Below are 12,942 nucleotides of genomic sequence, written 5' to 3' on the forward strand. Positions count from 1 at the left end.
AGGTGCAGTTTATTTTCTTAACTCAGTATTTTTTTCTGTGCAAGGTAGAATACAGATTTAGGACAAATGCCAATATTACCATTTGCTGTGGTTTCGGTTTATCTGTTGGTTGCTGCATGTTACCTTTATCACAGCATTTTTTTTTTTACAAAATTTGGGAAACAAGCACGGTCGTCTTCCTCCACCTGCCGAATTGAGTAGTCCTTATGACCTATTGCCTTGTGGTACATCATATTCAGTGCCTTCTATTAATTAGATCAGGCTTGGTCTAGGCTGCCAATTTTTAATTACGAGATGACCGACAACCAACCCCTTTTGATTGCTGATGGAGTCTGGATTTATTAATAAACCTCAGTTTGTATTCCGAGTCCTGTCTCGTGACTTTTTTGTCCGCTGGGTAAGTTTTGTTAACGGTGGGGCTCGTCTGGAATAGACAGTCTAGACCAGTGATACTCCAAGTGCAGCCCTCCTGATCCTTACGCACATCTCTCTGGTTACCAGCAGCACCGGGCTGCTGTGTACTCGACAGAGCACGAACATTAAACATGTTGAATAAACGGGCAAGCATTTATTTAAATTCAGTTCACCAGATGAATTAACTAGGAAGTTGAGAAATGCTTAACTTTAGGAACACCTTCATTTATGAAAAGGCATCTTGCAGCAAGCGTGTGAAAATACGAGAAGTCTTAGAAGTTTAACGCACAGAACCTCTAACTTAAACAGATCAAATATTTTGGCCCCTTGGAAAATCTTTGCGAGTACCCATGACCTAGACCCATCAATTGGGCCTTTTAATTCTAAAAAGCGCAGTCATGTGCCTAGAAAATGAAACCACCCAAGTTCTAATGCAATATGCTGCACTTGCAAAGTCTACGCAACCAATGGGAGTTTTACTTCTTGGTGCCCAGTCATGTAAAAGCGTGGAAATATTCCCATTGCCCCCAACCCAGAATATTTAATATGTATGTAACCATGGTATAGCTTCACTACCCGACTGAACCATCTGTCTGCAGAAGTCTTTGTCAAAAGCCGAAGCCTAGTAGGTGTCCAACCAATCATTACCTGTGAAATAACATTGCTGGCACCAGTAGGACAACCATTTTATATCAGTTAACTGACTTCGGGAGCACTGCACAGGGTCGAACTGGCCTATAGGGCAATCAGGGAGTTTTTGATGGGCTGGTTTGACAAGACTTCGTGTTGGGCGACTTATTGGACTGTTTGTGGGCTTGTTTTATTGTCCAGGCCAGTTTCTATTGCTGATTCAGATTAAAATCAATCACTTCCTGCAGGAATGTATGCAGTCTTCCATACCTTGCAAAACTGAGATTCTTTACAGGTTCAAAAACTGCCCCAATTTGCAGATGTGGGACACTTTGGCTATCCAATTCACTAATGGGGCCCATTTTCTGTTCGTCTGACCTGGACACTGCATTAACAGGTCTCCTCTGAAATTCACCTTTTGGCACCTCCATTCCCTACCCTTTGCCTCTTACATATGTGTAGTTGACCTATAACTGTATGGCATAATACATCCTAACAATCCTGATTCTGGCAAGACTTTGAGAGGGCTCCAAAAAGTGCTACCAGGCCAGCCTAGAGCTACAGTGCATGTGCACAGGCGAGCGCGCCGCGATTACTTTGACCACTTTGATCGCGATTGCGATCACTTTCGCGGCCACACGGCCGCTTGGCATAGCCAATAGGTCTCACTTTTGGGACCTCATAAGTATTTAGTTATGCAACTGTTGCATTGCTAAACACTTACAAGGTCCCAAAGGTGAGACCTATTGGCTATGCCAATACTTGTTATCAGTTATAACAGGTTTCAGAGATTGCTAAAATAGTTTACATGCACCACAATGACACTAGAAGCCACTTTTCCCACAATCCTGATTCAGAGACAACCTTTACGTCTCAAACGCCTCGGCTTGCAAAAATAAAAAAAAAATAACACCCAGCACGGACAGTTCCAGAAGGTATCGGAAAATTTCACATGGTTACCAGTTGTGTTGTGTGTGCTTTTTTGCGCAAGGGGAGATTTAGTGATTTGCCATGCAAGCTCAACATTAACTAAGGGCCACATATACACAACATTGCGTATTCGTTAACGGTGCGAAACACTAAAGTCTAACTTTTTGCTAATGCAAAATAGCCTTTCAAGATGTAGGAAATGCTTTGAAGTTGCAATTTTAGGTATACGCAATTCTGTAAGTACATGTTAGTTAGTTAGAAAATTCTTAATAGAGCGCACTGTGACCAAGCGGCTTCCTGGCGCTGAAGTAGAAGGCTGAGGAGAGTGGAGATCTACCGAGAGGAAATCAGCAGGAGTACGCTTGGGAGAATAGGAAGGTTTTAAGGGCTTTACGGAATTGTAGATAGACTGGGATGGGATGGATCTAATGGACAGTGGAAGACTGTTCCAGAAGTGAGGTGTTCCAGAAGCGAGGGGCTAGTACAGAGAAACTAGTGCCTCCGGTTTTGGATCTACGAAAGCGTGGAATAAGAAGGACTTGATTGGAGGAACAGAGGGCGCGGTTGGGAATGTAGGGACTGATAAGGGAATTAATGTAAGCCGGGGCAGTGCGGGCACGAGCCATGAAGTTCAGACAACCCAACTTGAAAAGGGATCTCTGGCAAATGGGGGAGCCAATGAAGGGGGAGCCAATGAAGGGATTTCAGAACAGGAGTAATGTGGAGGGACTTAGGAAGGTGAAAAATAAGACGGGCAGCCGGATTCTGGATGGCCTGAAGACGCCGTAGTACATGTACCAAGCAGTTTCTAAATGCAAACAGAATTTAAGAAATGCTATTACCATAGACTCCAAGTCGATGGTAAACCACAGGCAATTTATTTTAATGCATTTTTAAAGCACATGTTGCACACACATGCCCCAGGGCTGTGTACGCTCAAAATGCCCACTTGGAGTGCTTCAGTGGGGCCTTAGACCCCCGGCACCCTAGTTTTGGCATTATCCAATTTGAAATTAATAATTAGATATATACAGTATTACCCAAATACAAGTCTTTAGGTTTCGCTATTTTCTTACATACCATTTTGCATTCCTTAAATAGGGATTACCTAAAATTACCTATTTAAGGAATGCAAAATGGATTTTTGCTACATGTGGCCCTAAGCAACAGAGGCTATTGTTCTTAAGGCATTTTCGGGGACCCGTCGGCTGCCATGGAAGAGGCATACTGCCATTAGCACACTGCCCCGCTCTCGGGTGAGTTCATACAGGCAATCCACAAGGAAGTTCTAGGAATGATTGTAAACAAGTTTGCGAACTATTACTGTAGGAGTACTATACTCCTGCCCTTCCTTGGACACGTCCCTGCAAGTGATGGCACCCTATGGGGGCGTGTTAACTGAAGACACATGCTGGCATGAAAGAGGACCTAAAGAAAAACTTTAATGGTGTGCGTAAAGCCCCTGGATCCCTGCAAAGTCATGCTCAAGGAGCATGTGGGTTGCGATGCAAGACAAACTACAAAATATAAAACAGAATAAAATCACTTGTTTTAGTGTTCAGATCATTTATTTAAAAAAGTACAAAACACTGTGCAAATGTCGCACTTGAACATCAAGTGTAATAATCATGTAAATTGCAATGGGCATCGTAAATAGTGCTTTGGGGGTCTTTTCCCCACCAGATGGTTTAAGGTGTTTTCACGTCACCAATGCATTCCTGCACAAATATGTAGCTGCCATTAACACCAGAGCACAAAAAGGAAGGAAAAAAATGAATACTTGTCAGTCAATACAAATGGCTGGCTTGAAGCCTTGTATGCCTCTATGCAAGTTTAGCTACAGTGCAAGTGTCAAAATCTTAGTCTCGAAGTTTAAGAAAAACCTGCTGCAGCAATGCAGCCAGACATAGGGAGTTTTGTCCGCAAGTGGCCAGCGCTGGCAGACATTCCCATTCTTGCAAGAGGTCGCACAACTTGCGTCCTGCATAGAGGAATGCATTTAATCGTACCTCGCCCATAGGTTTTAACATTTCAAAACAAGTAAATGGTCGTTAAAGAGATGGACTCAATCCACCTCCACAAAAAATGCAGTCCTGCTGCTGACAATGAAAAAAAAAAAGCAAGTGGATCTACAATCAGTGTAAAAAAAAAAATGATATTGACTGGTCAGTTATGTGCAAATTTACAACTTTAGCTGAAGTTACAGTACGTTTATAACACTGAGACGATTAGTTCAATTCGGCTTTCAGATCTGTATTAGGTCAGATTGGTAAAGACCGGATTTTGGGGGGGGGGGGGGGGGGTGAGGGAGGGAGGGGAATGGAGGAGAGGAGGTGGAGGCCTAATACCACATCCCGTTCGCTTTCACATTTAAACATGCCCAGGCAGTGGATCATTTAAAGTGAGGTGGTTATCAGCATGAAGCCACAAGCTTCATTTACTAGACTGGCCCCTTCTTGAAGGGTTCACTGCCCGACGCTCCATCCAGCAGCAACTGGTTCTGTTCAGTATTGAACAAGGAAGTGTCCTGCTCCGCTCGAGGCAGGCAGGCTACAGCAGTATACTTGAAACGGTCCCCCGGGGGTGGCCCTAAGCTCTCAGCAGTCCTCTTCATCCGGAAGCTCGTCGGAGCTGTACAGTTTCTTTTTCAAGACCCGGAACCCAGGGCCGAGTTTGAGGGCTTGGCCGAAGCCTGGTGTGATGGCAGGGGAGGAAGTGAACAGGCTCTGTATGCGGGGCCAGAGGCCGGGTTCAAGCGTCAGGATCAGGGTCAGCTGGAAGGTGGGCACCACCGAGGGGTCTATTGTCAGTTGGCCAACACTGTAGACGGCCTTGCCATGTTCGACGTACAAGTCAATGAGGGCTCCCTTCAGGCCGCAGGGCTCCGAATTGGACAAGTGCAGGAGCTCGCGGCCCACGTGTGCCAGGAGCCGGTCTGAAGCCACCAACTTGGAGCACCTCAGTGCGTGGATCTGGGTCTCGTTCAGGAAGAGCTCGATGAGGGCCAGCAGGTCGCAGCAGAGCAGCTCTTCGCCGCGGTCATACAGCAGCTCCGGCTCGCCCATAAGTGCAGGATCGGGCAGTGAGAGATTGTCAAGGCTGTCAGCATCTGAAAGAAACCAAGAGAATCATCAGCTCCACTGAACGAGTTGGACTTAAACCATATATGGACTACGATAAATTAAGCACACTTAAAATACAAGCCTAACTGATAACAATTTGGCCTCAACCTCTTCCATACAGATTATCCACAGGCTCTATGCCCCAAAATTAGCTCTCATGAGCCTTATAAGAAATGAAATAGTTTCACTGAACAAGGGCAAAAGGCTGTATACAGTCGATTAGTACTTGTGAATCTCCAAGTGAAGACCCCTTTCCACAGGAGTCAACAAGCAGGCCACAATTAGTCTATGCTGAACTTGATTGTACAGTCAACACATTATAAATGTATAATTAATGCAAAAATTACTCAAAAAGGGTTTGAAAGGTTTCAAAGCAGCGTCTGTCAGGTTTTTCCAAAGCTAGGCGCAACAAGGCTGGATCAGCAATATGAAGAAAAACTGGGCACTTAGATATACCACTCTTGCGATCATTCTGGATCTAGGTTAAGTACCAGCGGCCTGTCGGAAAACAAAGTCATATTCCTGCAAGTAGGCTACTACTGTACTCAAGAGGCAACAGATGGCTATAAAGTAACAAGTTAGCAAATGGAAGTCAGATTAACTGGTAGAGCACAGGATTGGGATACTGGACGACACTGAAAGAGGGGGCGCGATAAATCAAAAGATAATTTTGCTGATTTGAAGACAAGTGTTTTCCAGTGTGTTCTGGAGGAATGAGCTTCAAAAGGTGCGGTCTACATTTACATAAGTTTCATACAGTGTGGATGGAGTGAAGGATTTTGGAAACCCAATTGGATAGCAGATATATCTTAAAGGCATGATCGGCCCTTCCTTCAGTACGTTGGATTGTCTACAAAAGTACTGGTGGATGGGAGAGGCAAGTTTAGTGTTAAAGGTGTGATTTGGCTACTAGGACATACATTCGTCAAGTCAGACACTTTAAAAGCAAATGAGAACACTCACCATAATCTTTGGTATTGGTCATCTCGCAGTCAGTACTGTCCAAACTTCCGCAGTAGCCAGAAGTCTCCAGGATGCTCTCTGGACCACTTTCCACGCTGCTCTCCAAGCTCGCCATACTGCATCTGATGCGAGAATCACATTCCTTCAAGCTCGGAGCCTTCGAGTGTGCTTGTGGAGACCCTCGCTTCCCCCGCGAGGACATCCAATACAGTCCAGTCAGGGTACCCCAATGGGCAGGCATTGCAGATTCTTGAGGCAGTAACTGAAACAAAAAGAGGTTATTGTAATAGACTGCCCATAATTACATTAACCAAGTATATAATTTATATGCCGTAAGTGGACCACACACCTGCATTCGAGTACATGACATAACATTATGTAATAGAGGAAACCGATTTTGAGAAGAGCAAAGAGGTCAATATGCTCACGAACTTTTACACTGCCAAAGCACAGTAGATAGTTGCACCAGTATAAAAGATGGGTTCCAAGTGGGTATCAAAGCACAGTAGAACACAAAGAAAACCCCAAAACGCGTGGGTTAAAAGATGCATACGCGAAATAAAGAGTGGAAACTTAATTAAAAGACTAGGACCTGCCAATAATACCGATAGAATCCCTAAGAGAGGGTCATTTACAACAGGCAACGTAAAAAAGAGGCAAGATGCGAAACTCGCAAAATGCACTCAGTACACAACGCCTCGGATTACCTCAAAAGCAGAACATGCTCCAATAATATATAAAAAAAACTGCACCTAGCACCTCAAGAGAGCTGTTTGAACAGGAACATGGAGAGCTAATTGTTTACACACCGGAGAGGAAAACACATGTAAAAGAAAGGATTGACACCTGCAGAGAGCAATATGACGTCACATGCAAAGGCGGTCGGTGCCTTACATTATTCCTGCAGCCACATCATCTCTTTTAAACCGTGTTATTTATGTGTTATATTGTAACCGCAGCTAAAAGAACGTGAAAACTACAGTAGTTTATAACTGTCAATCAGCGCAGCAGAGTCCAAGCAACGATGTACTTTAGGAGTTGTATCTTACCTACACGTTTTAAACAATAGCGCTCATAGCAATGTATATCAAAGTTTATTACGTAAACCGATTTAAGATAAGTGAGCAGATTTTAAAAAGTCAAAATAATTAGATTTAAACAGTTCATTCCGGACTACGAGCCACGTTATATAATTAGCATAGAGAAATAAACGAGGGCTACGATTCAGTTTAGATAATTAGCGTAGAATATTAAATCCGAGACCCGAATGAGAATTAAACACCACATCAAAAGCAGATACGTGAAACTTACAAAAACGGATGAAAACCATAGAAATACGCAAGCCACAGAACTGTGTTTAATAAAAAAAAAATACTCACACTTACAGTGATTCCTGCGGTAGTCCGGTGATGGACGCGAGCCTGCTCCACTGGCTTGGAACTGTCAATGCGATGCGATGCGATGCAGAGGCACCGTCACCACCACCACTCCCTTTAAGTGCTCACCACATCCCTCCCTACTTCAGAGATAGGTCTAGAACGCTCTCGCAAGGCTGTTTATAAAGACGAACAGGCCACGCCCTCCAAACGTGTGGCGTCACTGACGCCACCACAGACACACCGCCAATCAGTAGATCGAAGTGGCCAATGAGAGAGCTGCTCACGTTCTCAACGTCCTGTCCTGCCTGGTTACAGGAGGCGCCCCCTCCTCCGCCGCCTGCGGCTGAGATGGAAGTGATTGAAGAGCTTGTTTACCACAGAGGAGGAGGGTCGGGGATCCTGGAACAAAGCCAGTCAGGACCCCGGTGTATCTGAACACACAATATCTTTCTTTTTCTACATGCTTGTGCTTTAATTGTTTGTGTGTTAGAATCTTATTCCCGAAAGGTGGGGGGGGGGGTGCGCTTCCCCGCAGCACAGGTCTGGTAGATTTACTCTCCGTTCGCAGTGTCGGGGCACCTCAAGATTTTGTACTTTCTCATTTCAGTAATACACAATCGTTAAATGTTTAGCGTTTGCATTTTTCACTCTTGATTTAACAACACAGCTCGCCATAATCGCTGTTTATGTTTTCTGTTGGGGTTTTACATAGAAAGATGTGTAAATTAAATACATTCTAGGTGCTTTGTAAGAGAATGTGATAAAACGATCTGGAGATGTATGTTCCAAATCGAGGAACATGTTTTTTTGTGTCCTGTGGATTATTTATTTAAATGCATTTGTTCAATATACTGCATGTTGTAATGCCGCATATGTGCCTCTGCTTCACGGATACCAGGCAAGTAGTAAAATTAATGTGACTAGGGTTGCCACCTGGTCGGTTTTATACCGGCATCACCGGTATTTCAATGCAAAATAAGCAAAATCCTTTAAAGCCGGTATTTTTAGCCCCTAAATGTACATTCTTAAAACCAAGAATTATAAATAGAAATCACTTTTAAATGTGTTCTAAAACTGCAGTAATGGTCTCTGACTAACAATAGCAGAAAAGTCATGTTATAAATGTATACGATTTTTGCTTCTAGTGTATTAAGTGTCATGTCCGGGGATTTGCAGACACTTAAATCAACAATAAATGGCAGGTACGTTTTTTTCTCTAGTAAAGGCGGTAACCCAAATGTGACATACCTACCGAGGTGGTGATTGCATTTATTTTAACGCAGGTAAAACCCCTGTTCAACGTGATATGTAATCTTCTTGTAACAATGAAACGTGTGGAGTGTGCCAGAAAGGACGAGTTAACAAACGTATATCTTGTTTGGTTAAGGCTCTATTTAGTCCCATCACACATTTCCATTTTTTTTGTAGATTTCGTAGATCCCTCTGGTATAGCCGTTATATTAAAAAACCATAATTGCATTTGTATGATTAACAAGTTAATTTGAGATATTCTTCTGAAAAGCTGTGTTTATTTTAACAGTGGCTAAAGTAAGACAAAGATTTCAAAATGGTTGTCATTCTTTGCTCTCTTTCACTTGCACGTGGTCAACGTTCTGTCCTTTCCACACTATGCATTCAGCATAAAATAGGTATTTTGTAAACAATATTTTGAACATGATGCCATTCTCTCATGTACAACATGATGCTTTGGTCTCAAGCTTTGTTTTCATGTTGTGTTAGCCTAATACATGTTTTCCCAATGTCTCACCTATGGAGACCACAATGTTATTCTCATGAGAACTCAACCTTGGTTTGTAGCAGTGTTAAAATAACCACAGGCTGTCAGGAGAACCTCGGATGGGATCCAAAATATTATGAATCTGTGGACTAGTGCTCATATGTGATTTTACAGTGTATCGTTATTTCTTTAACCTGATTGGGTAGGATTTATAGACCTTTGCACATTCACACCAAATGTAAAAGTCTTATTGTATTTCACCATTAAAATTGAACCTTACCTAGATTTTATTGGGCTCACCCTTCCCCTGAGCTTTAGAAAGCTACACAATGCTGGGTCGATCTCTGATTTCTGACTTATTTACTGAGCTGACCAGTTCTTCTATTTCGTTATTTGTATTTTATTTCTGATCTTCATGCTATTATATGACAAAAACATTCAATAAAACTTCATGGCTTTCAGTTTTCATCATATTACTTGTCTGTCTTTATTGTGAAGCCTAATGTGCTTTACATTTAATTCTGAAATTTTATTTGATATTGAATTTAAATGTTGACCAAGTATAGTTGTGGAGTAGCAACATTTATAGCGGATTAACACCGCTCCCAGTTAATCAGTAGCACTTTAGATTGAAAAAAGAGTTAAAGTGCTACGTCGCTCCCATAATACTTGCAGGACGTTACTGGGTGCCTCCGAGTGGAATTGGTGTTCAGACAGAGAAGGAAAATGAAGGAAGGGATCATAATAGTATGGGAAGTCCATTACAACATAACTTATTTTGTATTTTTAGCTGCAGATTTCTCCTGGGCACTTTAAAGGAACTACAATTCTCTTGCAGGACTTTTAGGTGGCCTTGGTTTTACTAAAATACAGTGGAAGATTTGGAACATATTGCTGGTGAATATATGGAGAGTTGATGAGTGGAAAGATGGAGGGAAATTGAAACGTGGAGGTGATCAGGAACACAAGCGTTGATGGCAACATCAAGATGAATGTTTAAATGTTGAAGCTTGCCACTGACACAAGATCATATGCTGGCCTGCAGATTAGGGAAAGTGCACTTGCAAACAAGCCCAACAAAAATCCTATCAATCTGCGTGAATGCCGTTCTTACTCTGGAGCTACAAATTGATGCTGTAGTGAAACCCTCAACAAATATGTTAAGAACCTTCAAATTGTTTTCTTTTCCCTACCGAGGACCACCCCACAGTGCCGAACCATAGTCATGCTTGCGCTATCTCACCTGGATTGCATAAATACACTATACCTAGGAATCCAGAAATCCCTCTTTAATAAATTGCAGTGGGATCGAAACTTAGCAGCCAGGCTGCTCCTCCACATGAACCCTAGCAACTGCATCATGCCGGCCCTTTTAGTGTCTAGCTGAATTGTGTTCAAAGCACTGTGTATGACACATCGAGCACTGTAGAGCTAAAGACCAATATTAGTGCAGCTCTGAATGGCGACTTAACTACCCTAACCCAAAATACGCTTGGAGCTGAAAGTGCTTCATTTCAACCAGACCTTACTATGAGGCTATTCCTTCTCGGTTCCAGCTTGAAGGGTTTGGACCCCCCTTCAATAGGTAAGGTAATTAGAAAACTGGCAACAGGAGATTTCATGGAAACCAGGACTTCATTTCACAGACACCCGTGCCTGTGTATTAGTTTGGAGACAACACCGAGTTTGAATTAAACTACATTCCCCATCATAACTGCCACACCTGTGATTGCTAACTAGTCGGCCCTGCCCTTAAATACGAGTTGACCAAGATGGACGCACTCTTGCGGGGCTTGCCAATCTTTGGTGACATGTTGCTACCTTTCACGTATGTGGGTGCAGAGCTTTCTTATTTTTCTATACTCTTAGCTGGACAGCGTACCTCGCTGCCCGCTTGGGGTTAAATGCTGCCTTTGTCTGGCTCATGCCATATAGAGCGGAGCAGCCTCGCCAGCTCACGCTATACTGAGCAGAACCGTTGCTGTCACACATTTGAAGGGTGCAGGTTGCCAAGGATATCATGGTAGCTTAAGCAGAACCCGGGTCTTTAGCGGGACAAGGTACGCTGTTGCTCTCTTCATGATAAACGTCGCGTCTTTGCTCACGTCACATCGAGCGGAGCCGCAGAGTTGGCTCAGGCTACACTGAGTGGAGCCTCTGCCCCCCACCTCCTTGCCGGCTCTCGATATACTGAGCGGAGCTTTGGCTTTCACACATTTGGAGGTTGCAGGATGCCATTGGTAGCATGGGAGCATATACACTCTTGCTTTAAAACTTACATGCACAATAACAGTACAATACTCCCTTTCTGAATGTATCACTAGCAGTTAACGATCCAACTGGAACTGCTCTATATGCAGGAACAGTGACATGGGTAGGATGGTGCTACACTCAAACACCATTTAACATATGACACTAAGACTTGCATATAAGATCTGAAAAACTACATGATGTTATCATTTGACACTGTCACCCTTCTAATCGAATGTATCTACATCTTTTTTCGAAATACAGCCCTACGTGATAGAAAGCCTTTTGAGGCTTGAGAGTGAGTAAATGAGATATAGATTTTGGATAAGAATAGCCCTATCCCTTGTTTTAACCCCTCCGCTGCTACGCCTGCCCCGTCCCCCCCCCCCCCCCCTCTCTGCTAAGCCTTCTTTGGCTATTTGGGGTAGTTCGCGCTTAGGCCCCTGTAACTTTTTGACCACATTAGGTATCCACGCCAAATTTGCGTCCTTTTCTTCCAACATCATGGGGATTCTAAAGGTACCCAGGGTTTGTGGATTCTCCTGGAGGGGACCCAGAAATTACCCAAAATACAGCTACATTTAGTTTTGGGGGGGAAGAATGGGGAAAAAGTGCTGCAAATGAAAGCATCTGGTTTTCCCCCTGCAAATGGTATCAAAAAAGGGTTTGTGGGGCTGAAATCCCCATTTTCCCAGCTTTTAGGGAATGACAGACGTTTGTCAGAAAACCAACATTTTTTACACAGTTTTGGCATTTTTCTGGGACATAGCCTATATTTGCTATTTTTTTGTGCTTTCAACCTCCTTCCAGTTAATGGTAGAAATGGGTATAAAAGCAATAATGGATCCTGGAAAGCTATACATTTTAGAAAAGTAGACAAAATTCTGAATTCAGCAAGGGGTCAGTGTGTAGATCCTTCAAGGTTTCTTTATAGAAACTAACAGTTAAATATAGGAAAAAATGAAAATTAGTTGAAAAAACAGCCATTTGTGTCAAGATTTTCACCTCTAACTTCTTCTAATTATGACAGCTCTTTGAAAGTAATATATCGTTACATCCGCTGGACTTTACTGGTTGTGGGGATATATAGGACTTGTAGGTTCACCAAGAACCTGACGAACCCAGAGCCAAAAACTGAGCAGTGACTTGCAATGGTTTTTTATTATGTACCGGGTATATAGCAATTATCCTGGGAAAATGTATACATGGAAACATCAGTATGAAAGACACCTATGTATTTCTGAAATGGGAACAAAATATTGAGTTTAGAAACAGTAGATATTTGCACATTTCCGAAATTGGGAATACTCATACTAGCATGAGATTTATCGGTCATTTTTCAAACTGACTTATTTTTTACACATTTTCTTTCATTTGGAAGGAAGAAATGCATCGAAAGTCAATAGGTAATAACAGTTGCTGTACAAATCTGAAATACCCTAAGTCTCCCGATAAAAATGGCACCTCACTTGTGTGGGTAGGCCTAGTGCCCACGAAAGGAAACGGCTCAAAACAC

The 12,942-nt window shown here is 42.9% G+C and overlaps 1 protein-coding gene across 2 annotated transcripts; it reads right to left on the bottom strand.

Moving 5' to 3' along the window:
* Positions 1-3,520: 3,520 nt before the first annotated feature.
* DDIT4 (DNA damage inducible transcript 4) lies at positions 3,521-7,594 on the bottom strand. 2 transcript variants are annotated; one of them, XM_085603838.1, is made up of 3 exons: positions 7,439-7,594; positions 6,060-6,321; positions 3,521-5,083 (listed from the first exon to the last, which is right to left on the bottom strand). In XM_085603838.1, the coding sequence occupies exons 2-3, from the start codon at positions 6,298-6,300 to the stop codon at positions 4,572-4,574; spliced, it is 753 nt and encodes a 250-aa protein (XP_085459964.1). In that variant the 5' UTR covers positions 6,301-6,321; positions 7,439-7,594; the 3' UTR covers positions 3,521-4,571. The 2 variants fall into 2 exon arrangements, with proteins under 2 accessions (XP_085459964.1, XP_085459966.1); XM_085603840.1 differs by having other exon boundaries at positions 7,445-7,593.
* Positions 7,595-12,942: the final 5,348 nt, after the last annotated feature.

Source organism: Triturus cristatus, chromosome 1_2 (genome assembly GCF_964204655.1).
Source record: "Triturus cristatus chromosome 1_2, aTriCri1.1, whole genome shotgun sequence".
Classification (NCBI taxonomy): domain Eukaryota; kingdom Metazoa; phylum Chordata; class Amphibia; order Caudata; family Salamandridae; genus Triturus; species Triturus cristatus.

Excerpts from the sequence above, each read along its gene's own strand:
- DDIT4 (XM_085603838.1), bottom strand. The coding sequence starts at position 6,300 with ATGCCTGCCCATTGGGGTACCCTGACTGGACTGTATTGGATGTCCTCG. Across the intron at positions 5,084-6,059 it reads GACCAATACCAAAGATTATG|ATGCTGACAGCCTTGACAAT; the intron begins GTGAGTGTTCTC and ends GGTTTCTTTCAG.